The following is a 16,353-nucleotide window of genomic DNA, read 5'->3' as shown; positions in this document are numbered from 1 at the left end:
AAGTTAGACATCTTGTCGTGTGACCCAGCAATACCCCGTGCAGGTAATTCACCTGCGAGAAATAGAACATCGGCCCATAGATCTCCAGGCAAATACGCCTTGGCCTTGTTGGTAGTAGTCAGTGTCATCAACTGGTGGCCGGGTCAACAAACTGATGTGTTTACCTAGTGGCATCCAGGCCAGCCGTGGAAGGACGAGATCCTGGCCCATTCCCAGAGTGGGCGACACTGCCCCCTGGGGGGCAGCGCTTGATCCATTTACTGGGGGCACTGCCAAAGCAGATGCCTACACCTTATTCTGGATTATGGGCTTTAGTACCAGGGTTTTTATTGCTGGGAGGCCGCTGAGTGTGTTTGTTGGTTTGTTTTACCTCCAGAAAAGGGGGCAGTAGGCCAAAGAAGTTTGGGAGCCTGAATGTCGGAACAAAAGAAGCCAGAGACCAAGGACTGTATTCTTGGGTCGTACATGTTTCATTCTGGGAAAGGCAGAACTAGACGAACCAATCTGATCAGTGTGGCCCGGGACTGGGGGCGAGCGGGGCAGGGCCACCTACTTGGATGTGAGGGCACTCTTGGTGGGTGCTACAAACGTTCTGTATCTTGATGGCGGGGGTGGTCACAATGCCCATAGCATCACTTACCAGAACCCATCGACTTGTACAGCCTCCTAGGCAGGGAGAACTCTGCTGTGAAAACCATACTCCTCAGTTTAAGAAACTTTTCTTCAAACTTCACACAGTGCCCTCGAGAGGGCAGCTCAAGCCCAGGTTCCTGACAGCTCAGGCTCCAGTTGACAGCTCTCATCAGAGGGCCTCCTCCGCTTCTCAGGGCTGATCACCTGGCTGATTGCCGCACTGTCCAGACCCAGCCCTGTGCGTGTTAGGCTGCCCTGCATTGAGGCTGAGGAGAGGGGCGCTCAGCCGCCCCCACTGCATGTGCCGCGCCCCTCTCCTCCCTCCTCGCCCCCTCCAGGCTTCCTCTCTAGTCCCTCTGCTCAGCTCTTGCTGATCTGCCCCTGCAGGTTGGGACAAACATTCCTATGGTTACCATGGTGATGATGGGCATTCCTTCTGCTCCTCTGGGACTGGCCAGCCCTACGGCCCTACGTTCACCACAGGAGATGTGATCGGCTGCTGCGTCAATCTCATCAACGGCACCTGCTTCTACACCAAGAATGGACACAGCCTCGGTGGGTGCATGGAGGGTACCTGGTCGGGAGGTACCTCTCACCCAAAGAGCCCCGGCCACTGCCCAGCACCATGCGGAGGTCTGCGGGGACTCGCCCTCTGCTACTCCTTCCACAGGGCTGCATCTCTGGAGCCCCAGGTCCGGGCCGAGTGCAGCGTGGTCCTGGCCTCGGCGGTGCTTGTTGGAGGGAGGCTTGGGCTTGGGGGAGAAGTTTGAGGGGACGAGAGCCTGGTCGAGATTGAGGTCGTTTGCATGTCGGTGGCCTCCCTTCTGACAGCATGCTGTGGGTGGCCGTGAAGCACTCACGAGGCCTGTAGAAGGCAAGCAAGCAGATAGGGCCAGGTCTCCTCTGACCTGTTCCCAGCCAGCGGACAGTTACCTGGAATGTTAGTGCCAAAAATCTCCATGGTAGAACCAGCCCAGGGCCTGGGGAAGAGGAAGGTAGCCTGGGGTACAGCTGTGGTGATGGGTGCAGACAGCAGGGACAGGTCTGACAGAGGCCCAGGGGTGACTCCCCAGCAGGGCTTCTTGCCAGACAGGGTGCACTAGCGAGAGGGAACGATCATGCTGAGACGGTTGCCCTGAGATACCTTTGATTATTTTGCAAAGAAGGCACCAGAGAGCAGTGGGGTTGGAGTGCCATTAACCGGGGTGAGAAGCCCCAGAGTTCAGAAGAGGGATTTCTGGGAGGAACAGTCCTGCCTGCCCACAGGAGGAAACTGAGACTCTGCGTTCCAGCAAACTGGGAAGAAGCCTTGCCCCTCTGGGTGGTGACAGTTTTTTGACCCCTTGAGTGAGAGGTGCCCTGGACTCAACGGGTGGGGCCTAACTGCTGGCCCGCCTACTGCCTGAGCTCGCAGAAGGCCTCTCGGCCCTGGTCTGCCCACACCCGGTCTCCCTTTCATGACCTGCCTGGTGTGATTCCGTGTGGGCATCACGGCTCTGCCAGGCAGCCTGGCAGAGGACAGGGTGGGGCTGTGAGTGGAGCCAGGCAGCCTGCAGGGAGGTAGCCACTTCAGAACGACTGGTCAGTGAGCTCAAAACTGCACTGCCCGTGTTTCCCCACGGAGAGATGTTTGAGACCTTCCTGCGTAATGGAGGTGACCCGTCCCTTTCCATTTTCTGGATTTGAGGGACTGAATAGCTGCTCGTCATTAGGGAAGCAGAAACTCCTCCATTCCCCCAGCCTTCCCCCAGCGCCCCCCCCCCCCGCCCCATCACAACACCCGCCCCTGTCAGTGGTCTGTGTCATTCTCAGCCAGGACCACCTCCAGGACCAAGCCTGCAGCTGTTGTTTCATTGCCTGACTCGGGGAGCGGGGGGCGGCAAGCTGTGGGAGGCGGTGACAGCCCCCTGGCAGGAAGCTGAGTGAGCAGAGAGTGGGGTCGGGGGTGTGCGGTGGCTGACCTCTCCCCCAGTGCCCAGGCGCTCACAGTGTTACTGGGCTCCCTCGCAGGCTCTTGATTCTGCCAGCCTAGTGACCTCTGACCTAGGTCACCAGCCCAGGGCACTTGTTACCAGCCAGCATGGCAATCCTGTTGGCGTCCTGGCACTTCCTCCTGCGGGTCAGCCTGGATCCTGCCCTCCCACTGGCTCATGGGCAGCAGCAAGTCCTTGTCTAGGGCAGTGGGGGCAGAGCAGCTCTTCCCTCATCTTTCCCGCTGCAGCAGGGAGACAGCTGGGCAAGCCTGGCCCCTGCCCAGAAGTCCAGCAGTCCCAGTGCCTGTGGCACAAGGACAGGCAACGTGCCCGGTCTCCATGGCGTGTGCTACAGGGTTCAGAGCGCCCCCGGCTTCCTTCCTTCCTTGACGCATGAGGGTTCATGGCACCCCGTTTCTTAGACGGGGACCCTGAGGCTCAGAGAGCTTATGTCACCGGCCAAGGTGCAAACTGATGGTGCTGGGACTCCTCACTGAGCTCGCCAAGGACAGCTCCATGCAGCCCTGTGGGGGGAGAAGTGGGGGTCTCCCCTGCGGGACAGGGGCCACCCGGTCGGCACAGTGGCTCGGAAGTGGCCCCAGGCAGACACCGGGCTTCTGAGCATCCTCCCTGGGGAGCCGAGCAGCCTCTGTTCCATGCCTTCGTCTTCTCATCCCTTGCCTTCTTGTCCTGAGGGTGCTCCTGTGAGCACAGGGCCCTCGCTGGCTGCCAGGCATCTGGCCAGGCTCTTGGTTCGCTCGCTGTGGGATCGAGAAGCATCCCCAACACAAGGCATCCGAACCCAGAGCTCCTCCCCAACGTCCGCCCATGTGTACCAGAGCTCCGCTCAGGCCCTCCTCTGTTCACCCGTCTTGCTGGGTTTCTGTTTCTTTCCTCGCTGGGCGGTGCTGGTGGTGGGGCAGACAGAGACCTCTAAGGAGTCTTCAGCTGGTAAACCTCTCACATCCTAAGCCCTGGAGCATCTGGAAGACAGAAGATCTTCTCGGATGAACTGGGGACAAAGGGGGTGCGGCTGTGACTCCTGGCAGTGGTGGTGGGAGCTCTCCGTTGCCAGCCTACAGAGTGTGGGTGTTCTGGTAGAGCCTCTCTCAGCCCCCTCTCCTGTCAAGCCTGCTCACGGACTGGGAGTCCGTCCATCCCCCTCCTCCCCTGTCCCTTCAACTCAGGCCTGATGTCCCCAGAAAGGTAGCTGCTTCTCCTGACGGGAGGATGCTGAGGGTGACACTAGGGACCCTGACCCAGCTTTGCCTCCGTGAGGCTCTGAGGTCCCTGGGTGGGTGTATTCTGGGCAGGCTGCCCCACACTCACTGTCTCCGCCACTCCATCGGCTTCGAGATACTGTCGGGGGTCCAACCAGGAGCGAGTCCAGTGCCAGCGCATCCCAAAATGTGTGTCCGCTGGCAAGTGAGGAAGCCTCCTTTCCTCGTCTGCCAGAGAGCATGGAGAAGCCCGTCCCCAGAGCCGCTGTATGAGGTCATGCAGGGAGGGGCCTGGTGCCCGTGGTGGGACTGCACCTGGTGCATGTCCATCAGAAGAACCCCCGGCCTGGAGGGGCCTCGGCGGATCCTTCAGTGTGGTCCTCGGCTGGACCACCGTTCACGGGAAGGCCCTGGACAGGCCTGGTTGGATCCCCCCGCCCCCCGGGGTCTGCCCTGCCTCCTCTGACAGCTGTTCTTCCCTCCACAGGTATAGCCTTCACCGACCTCCCGGTAAGTGGTGGGCCTCACCCGCCTGTCTCGCACGGGTGTGGGGCTACCTGCTGCCTGACAACCCCACCTCCTCCAGGGGCAGGGCTGGGTCTTGCTCCAAAACTCGTGGCAGGTGACAGTAGTTTGGGTGGGTAGGGGTCGCTCTGTGTGGCTTGCGGCCGGTGGACAAGCTGTACCACCTGCAGAATGCTCCCTGGAGACTCCCGAAGAGAATGGGTGCCCTGGGGGATGGCGTCTGCCCCAACTCTCCCCCCACGCCAGAGCAGCGAACTCTGTGGCTTCTCCCCTGTGGTAAAGAGCGCATGCTCCTTACTAAGCTCTGAGTTGCCCACTTTGTTCTGCGTCCTCCCCCCCTTGTCAGAAGCAGGGAGGACCCCTACCCAGCATGCTGGGAGCCTGGCCTGGGTTCTGGAAGGAAGGGAGGTTTGTTGCCTGGGGGAGGTGGAAAGGGGGAGTGCTTTGGGATCCTCACAAAACACCCTGGGCACCTGATGGCAGCGCCCAGGGCTCTGGTGGACTATCTGGTCTGTGGCTCCCATCTTCCCTCCTACCTGGAGACCCTCCTCACAGAGGAGAGAATCCCCCCACCCCTGGGTGTCAGCGGTGTGGAAACTCCCAGGTGCTTAGAACACGTGAGCGCCCTGCTTCATGGGGAGTGACAGGGTCAGCGGGGAGAGAAGGCTGGCTGGCAGGGGTGGGCATGGAGGGGGATTGGAGCTGGGAGAGCAAGGGCGGAAGCCAGGGTCTCTTGGGATCTGAGCCCAGGGCGCAGGAAGGGCGTGCGGGCCCTCAGGGCAGTGTGATGGGGTGAGAGATTAGGGGGTCATGTGGAGCACAGAGGCAATGAGCCGCGTGTCCTCTGGCACAAGCTGGCTTCAGAAGAGGTGGCCATAGCAGGGCCCCACACCTGCCTGCCACTCAGCTCAGCCTGCCTCCTTTCACCGAGTATGGACAGACGCAGGAAGGGCTCCTATCCTCCACGGACCCAGCAAGCCTCTCCGCTTCTCCATCCCGCCCTGTCTTTCTCAGCGAAAGGGGCCCTGAGTTCTGACTCTGAGAGGAACCGCCCAGCCCACGCCCACGCCCGCACTCACACCCATGCTGCAGCAGGTCTTCTGGGCTTACCTGCAGGACAGGGACCTCCCTCCCCTGTTGAAGCTTGCTCTTCTGTTGCTCTCTCCTGTCGAGCTTCAAGGGGTGTTGTTTCGGGGGGCGGAGGGGACAGAGCATGGCCTGTCCTGCCCACTCCAGTCCTGGCTGTGCCTCTCAGAGCCTGAGACGGGGCTGGCAGCCATCCCCTTCCCTCCTCAGCCTTGGGAGGTGCTGCCCCTGCCCTGGTGCTTCCTTGCCTTGGGCCTGACTGACACTTCCTTTTCTTCTTCAGGCCAACCTGTATCCAACCGTCGGCCTGCAGACACCTGGGGAGATCGTGGATGCCAACTTCGGGCAGCAGCCCTTCCTGTTCGATATCGAGGACTACATGCGGGAGTGGCGTGCCAAGGTCCAGGGCACCGTCCACTGCTTCCCCATCAGTGCCCGGCTTGGCGAGTGGCAAGCGGTGCTGCAGAAGTGAGTACCTCGCTCCCTGCGCTGGGCCTTTCCTTCCAGGTTGCCGGCTGCTTCGATGCTCTTCCCAGAAGCCACTGCCCTGTTCTCCTCTGGACAGCTCCCGCTCAGGGCTCCAGATGGCAGGCCCGGATGTAAGCTCACTGGAGAGGCCCAGGCACTGCCCTTCCCCTAGCGGTTCTGTAGGGGCCTGCTCCAATGCTGGGCTGATGTAACGAGGACCTCGGACTCGGTGACATGCGACAACAGTGTGCGTTGTCTTCTCGTTCAGGAGGACAGAGGTCTGGCAGGACAGTCTCTCCTAGCTTCTGGGGACAGCCAGCCGTCCTTGGCCTTCATTGCCTGTGGCATCAACACCCCCATTGTCGTATGGCCTGTCCCTGTGTCTGCCCTTTTCTCTCTCTCTCCTCTTCTGGTTAGAGCTGACTCTCTTCTGGTGGTTGGGCATCAGCATATCCTTTGGGGACAACCACCCAACCCACACTAGGTGTCCTGTGGTCTTTTCCTTTGTGCCCTGGTTTCCCAAAGCAGGGGGCTCTTTGTGCCTAGACTCTGCCTGGGGTCCCCTCTCAAGGGTCACCTTCCAGCAGTCCTATGAATCCACACAGCGGTGGCCAGGAGCGTCCTCCGTGGCCCAGCCTCACTGCTCCTTCACTAAGTCCCACACTGTTCTGGGACCCAGTGCTGCAGAGACTCCCCAGAGAAGGTACCATTGGGTGGCTGCAGGTCTTTGTGAAGCAGTGGGTGGGTGCTTGGCTCCCAAGGGTGGGCAGATGGGTACAAGGGAAGCTGGCCTTGAGCTACTCTGGATCTTGCCCTGCAAGGACCCTTGGGGTGCCAGCATCCCTGGGGTGGGGTGGAGGTTCACCCTGGGCTGCTTTCCGAAGGCATGTGATTGAAGCCGCCCGCAGGGAAGGGCTGAGGCGGGGGCTAGGCCCCCAGATGCTGCTCCCAAATGGCAGCCCAGCTGCCGCTGGGTTCGCTGAACTGACGAGAAGCTCTGAGCATGCTGTGATGGGCAAGGGTGGGGTTAGACCTCAGCATACGGCTGTGCCTGCATCGGTCTTTGCCGCCGTTCCCCGGGCCCTTCTCCCTCTGTGCAGAGTCCAGTTTATTCTAGCTCCTTCCTGTAGGTGAGCCTTGTACACGGGAGTTTCTCCTTTTAAATTAACTTTCTTGATACGCTTTCCAAACGTAGGCTAAGTCCAGCGGATGTCTGTCTTAGTGGGGTGTGAGATGGACGAGGGCAGCATGCTGCTGTTGCCGGGGCTGTTGAGCTGGTTCCGACTCACCTAGCTGAGGATGAGCCCTCTGCGGTGGCCACTGTGTCAGTCCCGTTGTCCAGGGTCTTCTGACTGTAAGAAGGACGTCCTTCTCCATGGACTGGCCCCTCCTGATAGCACGTCCAAAGTCCCTGAGACCAAGTCTTGCCCTCCTCACTTCTCAGGAACCTCTTCTGGCCGCAGTTCTTCCGCGGCAGACTTCCTGCTGCTCTCGGCCGTGGCATGCCCAGTGTCCAGCACCAGCATGCTCACTCACTCACGGCCTCCACTCTGCGGCCTCCGAACTCCCTGCCCCGCTTTCACGGGCACAGGAGACCTTTGACAACATCTGCCCACTCAGGTGTATCCCTTGACGTCATGGCTGCTGCTTCTGTGGGCTCTGAGCGTGCGTCCGTTCGAGTTGGGGGGCCCGTGAATACCTCCCTGCTTGCTCTCTCTATCCCGAGGCTGCTTCCTGGCCCAGAGGGGGCGATGCCCGTTTCCTTCCTGTGGAGCTGGGCTCCACACTGAAGAAGCTGTGTGTGGATTTCCCTCTGCAAGCGCTTCACATCCTTGTCGTTTCCGCGCTGGGTCGTACGACGTGCAACTGGCTCAGCATCCTGAAGCCCCATCCGTTTGTTCTTCTCCATATCTCCCAGCTCCTCAGAGGGTGGACTCGCACACACCTTCCCTGATCCCGAGCTAGGCAGCATCCCGTCCATCTGTTTGTGCCACTGCCTCTGGGTCTCAGCCCACGTCCCGCACGAGCCCGCTTCGGTGTTCAGTGTCACTAGTAATACTGTTGGTCAGAATATGATGTCACATAATGTGTGTGATTTTATAATAAGGTCATACTTATTGCGTCATACTTTACCCCAGGTACTTCATACAGATGCACAAATAATGTATAATTGGCAAATGCCCTTACCCAGCTCCCTACAAAACCAAGCCAGTCAATGTGGACTCCTAACGACCCTTTGTGACAGACTAGAGCTGCCCCTGCTTCAGAGAATGTGACTCTATGGGAGTTGATGGCCCCACCCTTCTCCCGAGGAACGGCTGGCTGGTGCTTTCGAAAGATGACCTTGCGGCTAGCAGCCCTGAGTGTTACCAGTGGGCTCCTCCCAGCCTGTGTGTGTCCCAAGACTGTGCTCCTGGGTTCATCCCTTCCCTGTGAAGTCATCCTGACAGCGTGGCTTCCCGGCCCTGCTCGGGGGTGGATGCCAAAGGCACTTCTCAGCACGTCCCCTTCTCTCTCCAGAGTCAGCACTTCTGGTGTGGGGTGGTGGGGTACGGCTGGTGGGCAGGAACACCTCTGCGGGGTACCCTGGGCAGCCTGCTGAGGGCCCCCTGAGTCCCAGAAGCTGCAGCCCCTCCCCAGGTGTTGTGGTGTCTCAGCCCCTGGCTCCTCGGTCAGGGTGTGTGTGTGTGTTTTGGGACGACCTCCAAGCTGGGACTGGGACTTAGTGCGCCCCGTCAGATGAGCAGTGCGGTTCTCGAGTGTCACCCTGAGCGCTCCCTCTCTTCCAGCATGGTCTCGTCTTACCTGGTGCATCATGGGTACTGTGCCACCGCCACGGCTTTTGCCCGGATGACTGAGACCCCGATTCACGAAGAACAGGCATCCATAAAGAACAGACAAAGTAAGACGGGGTCTCCCCTCCCACTGCCGACTCTGCTCACTGGCTCACCTGTCAGGAGTGCCTTCAGTTCTGGCCCTCACTGTCCTTGAGACCCGCCCTAGCCTCGCCCTAGACCTGGCTCCTGCCCCTCCTTCTGAGCCACCCTGCCCAGGTGGACAGTCTAGCAGCAGCCAGGGCCGACGGGGTGCAGCTGGGGTGCAGCTGAGTCCTAGCGTGACTCTGCTTCTCAGCCTCTGGTCCCTGGCCTTCTGGAAAGTCTGCATCTTATCTGATGCCTGCCTCTCCCCAGGGCACTCAGCCTGAAGGGTTCTGTGTGGAGCTGCCATATAGACTGGAGGTCCTCGTGGGGGTGGGGGCCTCCCCCTCTGATTCTGCCCTGACACTGTGGCCCAAGGGTGCTCCCCTGGTGTGTGTCTGGGAGCGCTTTCCCAGTGGGAGGGGTGCTGGGAAGGTGGAGGAGAAACCTGGCCAGGAGGCTAGAGGTGAGGAGAGGAGACTCGAGTGTGGGCTAGTGGCTGGGTCTCTGAGCCTGCCGTCTCTGTGTATGTGTGAAACTGCCCTCAGACAGACAGATAGACAGGGAGGGCTCTCAGACTTGGGCTCTGCAAGGGAGAGGGCCTCAGGTCCAGAAGTCGCTCCCTGCGAGATGCGCCAGGCCCCTGGGAGAGAGCCAGGAGGTGACAGCAAGATGGGCCAAGTAACACAGCCGCCCCGAAGACCACCAGGCCTCCTGGGTGCCCATCCCCAGATCGCTGTCCCAGGGCCAGGCTCTCCCCCAAGGCTCTTGGCAAGCTGCCTCCAGACTTGCTCTCCTGCCTCCTGCTGAGATGACCCCTTTGTCTGCCCCTCTGCTTGAGGTCTCCCTGGGTCTGGGCAGACACCAGGGGCTACCCTGTGTGTGAGCAGCCAGGTCTCTCCTCCAGTGGGGACTCAGCCTGGCGGTCTCTCAGGGATGCATGTTCATGGCCTGTCCTTGCTTCTGCAGAGGTCCAGAAACTGGTGCTGGAGGGCCGGGTGGGCGAGGCCATCGAGACCACCCAGCGCTTCTATCCAGGGCTACTGGAGCACAACCCCGACCTGCTCTTCATGCTCAAGTAAGCCCCACAGCCCAGCCCCCCTCTCTCGGGCAGTGGGCACACAGAGCCGCCGAGCCCAGGCCATTGCTGTGCTGCTCCCCCTCACCCCCCCAGGTGCCGCCAGTTTGTGGAGATGGTGAATGGGACCGACAGTGAGGTCCGAAGCCTGAGTTCTCGGAGTCCCAAGTCCCAGGACAGCTACCCCGACTCCCCCAGCCTCAGCCCCCGACACGGCCCCAGCAGTTCACATCCACACAGCACAGGTCAGTCTTGCATGTGTGTGGGGGGGCACCCGAGTGCTGGCTCTGAGGAAGGGAGCGGGCCCCTCCTGGTGGCCTGCTACCCCTCCCCTCCCCTCTGACAGTCCCCTGGCTTCCAGGAGCCGACAGCCCCAGCTGCAGCAATGGCATCGCCTCTACCAAGAGCAAACAGAACCACAGTAAATACCCTGCACCCAGCTCCTCCTCCTCCTCGTCTTCCTCCTCGTCTTCTTCCTCCCCGTCCTCCATCAATTACTCTGAATCCAACTCAACAGAGTCCACCAAGTCCCAGCCCCACAGCAGTACAAGTAACCAGGAGACCAGGTGCCTACCTCTCTTGATCGCCTTCCTTTCTCCCTGCCTGCCACTTGGGGCCTGCCTGGCCACCCCCGTCTGTCTCCCAGTGCCACCCTTAGCCTTCACTTTCCCCCTCTCCCCTGCCACCCTCCCCCAGTCTGTGTCCGAGTCCCACCTGCTAAGCCACTAGGCGGGCATGCTGCTCCCTGCCCCTGATGCAGCTGTCACTTCCTTTGGGTCTGGCTTTCCCAGGGCTGCTGACTGTGCCTTGTTGAGATTGTGGTCTCCTCAGAGAAGGCTGGACTTGGCTGAACACCAGGGTCCCAGCAGGCAGCCAGGGTGGGCGGGCAGGAGGCTTTCTGTCACCCTCAAGCATGCCTCACGGCTACACGGTGTGTGTGGGTGGGGTGTGCCAACTCTGAGGAGAGCCGGTGGTGGGATGGTCCCGGGCAGTGGTGGACCAGGAGTGCAAATCAGGTGACAGGCCAGCTGTTGGAGCCCCTGAGAAACCTGCACAGTCCTCCCATGGCCCCCCAGTTTACCTCCAGATACCTGTAGGGGGCTAGAGCCTGAATGGAAGCTCCCCCAGGCTGCTCCAGCCCCGCCCCCTTCTCCACAGTGACAGTGAGATGGAGATGGAGGCGGAGCATTACCCCAATGGTGCGCTGGAGGGAGTGCCTACACGCATCGTCAACGGCACCTACAAGCACCAGGACCTACAAACCGACGAGTCCAGCATGGGTAAGGGCCAGCCCCCAGCAGCGGTCCTCTACAGGAGGGCACTGCCAGTCCAGGTGACCGCCCCCCGAGATTCTGGAGCGGGTGGGATGGGCAGGCCCCGGCAGCTCGATAATCCACTGCCTCCTCTGGGTCCGACTTCTAGACTGACCGTGTGCTCGGCTGATGGTTCCTCCCCAGCCGCTGGCCCTGCCCCAGTTCTTCCTTCTCTCCCCTCCCCTCCCCCCCATGCTCTCTGCTGGCCGCTGGGCACAGACGATGGGCACCCTCGGAGGCAGCTCTGCGGAGGCAACCAGGATGCCACAGAGAGGGTGATCCTGTTCGGCCGGGAGTTGCAGGCACTGAGCGAGCAACTGGGCCGGGAGTACGGCAGGAACGTGGCCCACACGGAAATGCTGCAGGTACAGGCCAGCCAAGCCCTCGCAAGGGCAGGGCTCCTTGGGAGTGGGCACAGCGTGGGCCTGGAGAGGCCTTGAGCCAGTGGCTGTGGGACCGTCCACCCTAGCCAGACCCACAGTGGAAGTCGGGGGTTTGGGAGGTACCCCCAGCCATCTCCAAGCAGGAGCAGACGCACACAACTCTCCCTGGACCCTCTTGTTCAGGAGTAGTGTGCCCCCCCTCCCCTGCTACCACCAGGGCCCTGGCCCTCCCTGGTGCCTGGGGCATGTCTCTCCAGCCTGCCCTGCCCCTTAGGATGCCTTCAGCCTGCTGGCCTACTCAGACCCCTGGAGCTGCCCCGTTGGCCAGCAGCTCGACCCCATCCAGAGGGAGCCAGTGTGCGCCGCCCTCAACAGCGCCATTTTAGGTAAGTGATGCCAGGCAACCTGGAAGCTGGCCGGGGAGGGAGTCCCTGGGACACCCGCCCTCTCTGCTCAGGGAGAGCTGGTGTAAAGCGCTGCCCAGACCTTTCCATGGGCCCCAGGTCTGCTGGGTGCCCACTGCCCCTTTGAGCCCGCCCCTGGCTAGCTCATGGGGGGCCTCAGGTCATGCCCTGGCCCAGGCACTGGGCTCAGGAAGGCTGGAGCCTGTAGGTTCCCGGTCGCTGAGACTTGTTCACACGGAGTCAGTCCCCTTTCCTCTCCCTGAGCCCAGGGAAGATTGGCATGGGCCCGCGCCTCAGGCAGGCCAGCGACAGGCTTTGTCTTTCCTCCACAGAGTCTCAGAACCTGCCAAAGCAGCCCCCTCTGATGCTTGCCCTGGGCCAGGCCTCCGAGTGTCTGCGGCTCATGGCCCGAGCAGGCCTGGGGTCTTGCTCCTTTGCCAGAGTCGACGACTACTTGCACTAGCTGACCGTGCTGGCTGGCTCCGCCTGGCCTGCAGGAGGCACCGGCACAGGGACCTGGAAGCCATGGGCAGAGTCCATGCCTGCCCCCTCCCGCCTGGCCTTCCCCTCCTCTCCCTTTCCTTCTTTGCCCCCTTCAATCTCTCTCTCTCTCCCTCTCTCTCCCTCCGAGTGCAGCGGTCTAGGACACAGTGTTGTCTGCCTCCTCTCGCATAGCCTTGGGCTCTGGAGGGGCGCTTGTTTGAAGGGAGGTGGGGCCCTGTCACCCGGTCCCTTCCTGGCTAAGCCGCCAGTCCAGGTCTCCCTTGGGGGCATTTGCGCCAAGCCCACGTCTGCTCACTTAGTGAGGAAGCCGATGCAAGTTGGTGATAGCTTATTATTTTCATAATTAAAAATGAGATTTTATATATATATATTAAAAATAAGAACAGTATTTATCATAGTGTTAGTGGTCAGTCACCTTGTGGGTGAGGCCGTCCAGACACCGTATGTTTTTATTCGAGTCCCACCCATGGGGGGAGGGGGTGTCATCTTGTCACTTCAGCCAAAAGGCTTGTCTCTTGTCGTCGGCTCCCCCTTCACTGAGTCACGCCCAGCGGGAGCCCAGGCAAGGTGAGGGGGACTCTGGGAGGAGTCGGGCTCGGCAGGTTTGCCACATCCCCAGAGGCCTCTAAGGGCCGGACTAAGTGGAGAATTGCAAGGCTGAGGGTGCAAGAGGTGACAAGCTGGCCCAGGGCCAGTGAGCAAAGCCAGGGGCAGAGGGTCCATGGCTGGCACACTGTCTCCCATCCTCCCCTGCCTCCCCCTGCCTTTTTCTCACTCCTCTTTCCTCCCAGCCCCCCTTTGTTCAGATGGCCAAATAATTCATGGACTCTAAACTGATTGCCTGGAAATGCCCTGTCTTCGAGCTGAGAGCTGCTGTGGGGAGAAAGCCTTCACATCAGGACCAGCCCTGAGCATAGGGCCCGATTCTTCCTGCAGGGTTCTCCTTGTCTGCTGGAATCTGTGCTTTCTGAGGGTGACTGATCCCCCAGACTGTGGTTGTGCCTGGCAGTGCCCTGCAGCGGGGCCCCACCCCTCATTGGGAAAGACAGCCACGAGAGTGTGGTGACCAGCTGTTTCAGGTGGGGCCTTGCAGCTGGGTATGGCGTTGCTGCCAGGAACAGGAAGAGAGAGGAAGGACTGGTGTTGCCCGGACGTAGTGGCCCATCTGGGGAGCAGGCCAGCTGCCCTGGAGATGAGGAGTGGGGGTCCCCCACTCAGAGGAGCACCACGAGGGGCTGGGACTTCCCTGCCGGCCTCCGAGACTGCCAGGGAGCAGGGTCAGCAGTTGAACTTGCAGGCCTGGCCCGGCCCTGGGCCGTGCCAGCTCTTGCTCCGTGTTTGTGGACACAAGGATGACAGATGGCAGCCCAAAGCCGGACCACAAATGACTGAGGTGCACTGGCTGCTGTAGGCAGGCCCGGGCCTGGCCCTGCGCTCTCCACAGGTCTCCCTTTGCTTGAGAGTGACCCTGTGGGCCTGAGCTGGCCACCCATGTTGGGAAGGGCTGCTCCCAGCTCTTGGGGTTCATTTCTGCAAGGCTGCGAGTGCCTGACTCACAAACCCAGAGCGGGAAACATCAGGCTGTTCCACTGATCGCCGTCCAGCAGCTTGGAAAGGTAAAACCAAAGTCGTGTGCTGCCGGAACGGAGATGAGACCACATCTCCTCCCGTTTCTCCTCTGCAAGGAAAAGCGGCCGCCAAAGTTACGCAGAGAACTGGTGGCCCAGCAGGGCGAGGCCTGTGCCCACTGGCTGGTCCTGGGAGGGAGGGGTTAGGCCAGCAAGGCGCCAGAGCAGCGCACCGAGCAGGGGCCTATCCGGTAGGTGGCGCCTGGGCTTGCCTGGAGGAGCCAGGACAGCTGTGTGCTGTGTGGGGCTCGCTGTCCAACCGCTTGCCCTCAGCACCCATGGCCGCCTCCCATTTTCTGTGCCTTATCTCACTGTTTCTGCTGAGTCCAAGTTGTTTACTCTGTGCCTCTCCAGAGGCGTGCTCTGTCCCAGCCGACAGCTCTCCTCCGGGACATGTGTAAGCCTTTGCCCCACCAGCCAGGGAGAGGGCCAAAACTTGCTGCTTGAGCCCCGCCCGCCTGCCCGAGCAGCCTGTGTACCGGGAGCGGGACGGCGCCTGAGAGGAGGAGCCCCAGCAAAGGGCTGAACCTGGCTCTGGGGGGCTATCCTACCCGTTGAGAGGAAGCAGCCCTCCCTGCTGGCTCCCAGTAGTCGCTCCTGCAGCCTGGAAACTGGCAGATCACTGAAAGGAAGCCAGAGTCTGTGACCTCTCCCCACGGGGGCCTGGGCTGGGTGCAGGCCGTCAACAGGGACACCGAGAGACAAGAGGACATGGGTCTCCAGCACCCTCCTGGCCCTCCAGCACCTTCCTGCCCCTTAAGCACAAAGAAGATGAGGCAGAGAACTGCTGGACCTGCCCGCTGGTTTGGTTGCTCATAACTCAGGTATGCACCGGGAGGCAGTGGGCACCAGAGCCCAAGCGGACTGCCAGTTCTGGGCCAGGCTGGCCTTGCACAGGCTCCGCCTGGCACAGGGTTCCCTCCCTCCATACCACCGCTACCAGGCGGCCTCACACCATGCACGCTGGCTCTGCCTTTGCCCTCGCAGGTTGTCAATCGACATTAGCATGAAACTTGTGGGCGCCGGGAGGGTTTAGAGAAAATTCTAACACAAGACATCCTATTAAAATTATACTTGAGAGATGAAAACAACAACAAAAAAAACTGTTGTATTTTGACAGAATTATTTTTATTAAAATACACATCATGAGCAGTCATGAGTGTCTGATCTGTCCTGAGTCCTTTCTGGGGTTGGCTTCTCTCGATGGCACACCACTCCTAGAAAGCTTGCCTCCTCCCCCTCTGGAGTACCCAGGCCTTCGGAGCGGCCTCAAGGACCCTTGAAATTTGGGGTGTTTGCAAGGCCCCAAAGAGGATAAGCTTCTATTCCCACCTCAACAGCTTCCATCACAGACATGGAAAATGTGGCACATTCAACCTCAGAAAGGATGGGCCACAGGACATCCTCACCCCAAAATGACATTTTTTGAATAACGTCCAATGACCGGTACCACAAGCACTGGCCAGCCGGGAAGAGCTCTTCCAAAGGGGACTGAGCCTCGGCCCCTGCCTGTCATTCTGAGGTGGACACGCTTGTGCTCTGCTGTTACTAGCCGGCTGACCTCTGAACCTCCATTTCCCATGCTTAAAAGGGGGATTAGCCCTTCTGCCCCAGAGAGATGGATGCCCTAGTGTGGCTGGCCTGCTGTCGCCTCCAGGCCCCCACCATCCTGGCCACCACGTGGTGGCGGCATTAGACCAGCTAACTAGCAAGCTACTGTGGGCTTGAGAAATATTTAAGAGAGATGCTGGCAGAGGAGGTCGAGTGACTAGGGACGGCAAAGGCAGGCTTTTGATTTTAATGGCAGATGGCTAATGGTGCCACTGCTGAGTCTGCTAAAGAAGGGGACACAGAATTATATAGCTTGGAGAGAGAGACATGGTCCCTGCATACAAGGTCTGGCTGGTCCAGCAAGTTAGGAAAACTCTTCACATGGACATCCACAAAACGAAACACTGCCGAGTCGATTCTGATGCATAGCAACAGTGACCAAGACCGGCTAATTAAAAGCTCCAAGGAGTCTGTCGAGATAGGTTTATTCCAGCACGTTTCCTAACCTACGTCACTACCGGATGCATCACTGGGTCCTCTTGCAGGGCTATAGCACATTACAGAACCCTCCTGGGCCAAAGTGAATGTAGTGGGAAGAGCAGACCTGCACCAACAACCAAGTTCCCTCCTGGAAGCCAGAGACTCCTTTCCCGCAGCACGAGTGGTCCT

At 60.2% G+C, this 16,353-nt stretch overlaps 1 protein-coding gene across 1 annotated transcript in view; it reads left to right on the top strand.

Moving 5' to 3' along the window:
* The window catches only part of RANBP10 (RAN binding protein 10), a 50,565-nt gene extending 35,276 nt beyond the window's left edge, over positions 1 to 15,289 (top strand). The window contains exons 4-14 of the mRNA XM_075536297.1: positions 1,021 to 1,188; positions 4,314 to 4,336; positions 5,721 to 5,905; positions 8,695 to 8,807; positions 9,793 to 9,901; positions 9,998 to 10,146; positions 10,263 to 10,467; positions 11,060 to 11,181; positions 11,434 to 11,579; positions 11,872 to 11,983; positions 12,334 to 15,289. Coding sequence (XP_075392412.1) covers positions 1,021 to 1,188; positions 4,314 to 4,336; positions 5,721 to 5,905; positions 8,695 to 8,807; positions 9,793 to 9,901; positions 9,998 to 10,146; positions 10,263 to 10,467; positions 11,060 to 11,181; positions 11,434 to 11,579; positions 11,872 to 11,983; positions 12,334 to 12,464 — 1,463 coding nt within the window. The 3' untranslated portion in view covers positions 12,465 to 15,289. The remainder of the gene's footprint in view (positions 1 to 1,020; positions 1,189 to 4,313; positions 4,337 to 5,720; positions 5,906 to 8,694; positions 8,808 to 9,792; positions 9,902 to 9,997; positions 10,147 to 10,262; positions 10,468 to 11,059; positions 11,182 to 11,433; positions 11,580 to 11,871; positions 11,984 to 12,333) is intronic.
* The last annotated feature ends 1,064 nt before the right edge of the window (positions 15,290 to 16,353 follow it).

This window comes from Tenrec ecaudatus, chromosome 18 (genome assembly GCF_050624435.1).
Source record: "Tenrec ecaudatus isolate mTenEca1 chromosome 18, mTenEca1.hap1, whole genome shotgun sequence".
NCBI classification, from domain to species: Eukaryota; Metazoa; Chordata; class Mammalia; order Afrosoricida; family Tenrecidae; genus Tenrec; species Tenrec ecaudatus.
Note: the sequence above shows the minus strand (reverse complement) of the source record. Positions and strands in the feature narration are given on the sequence as shown.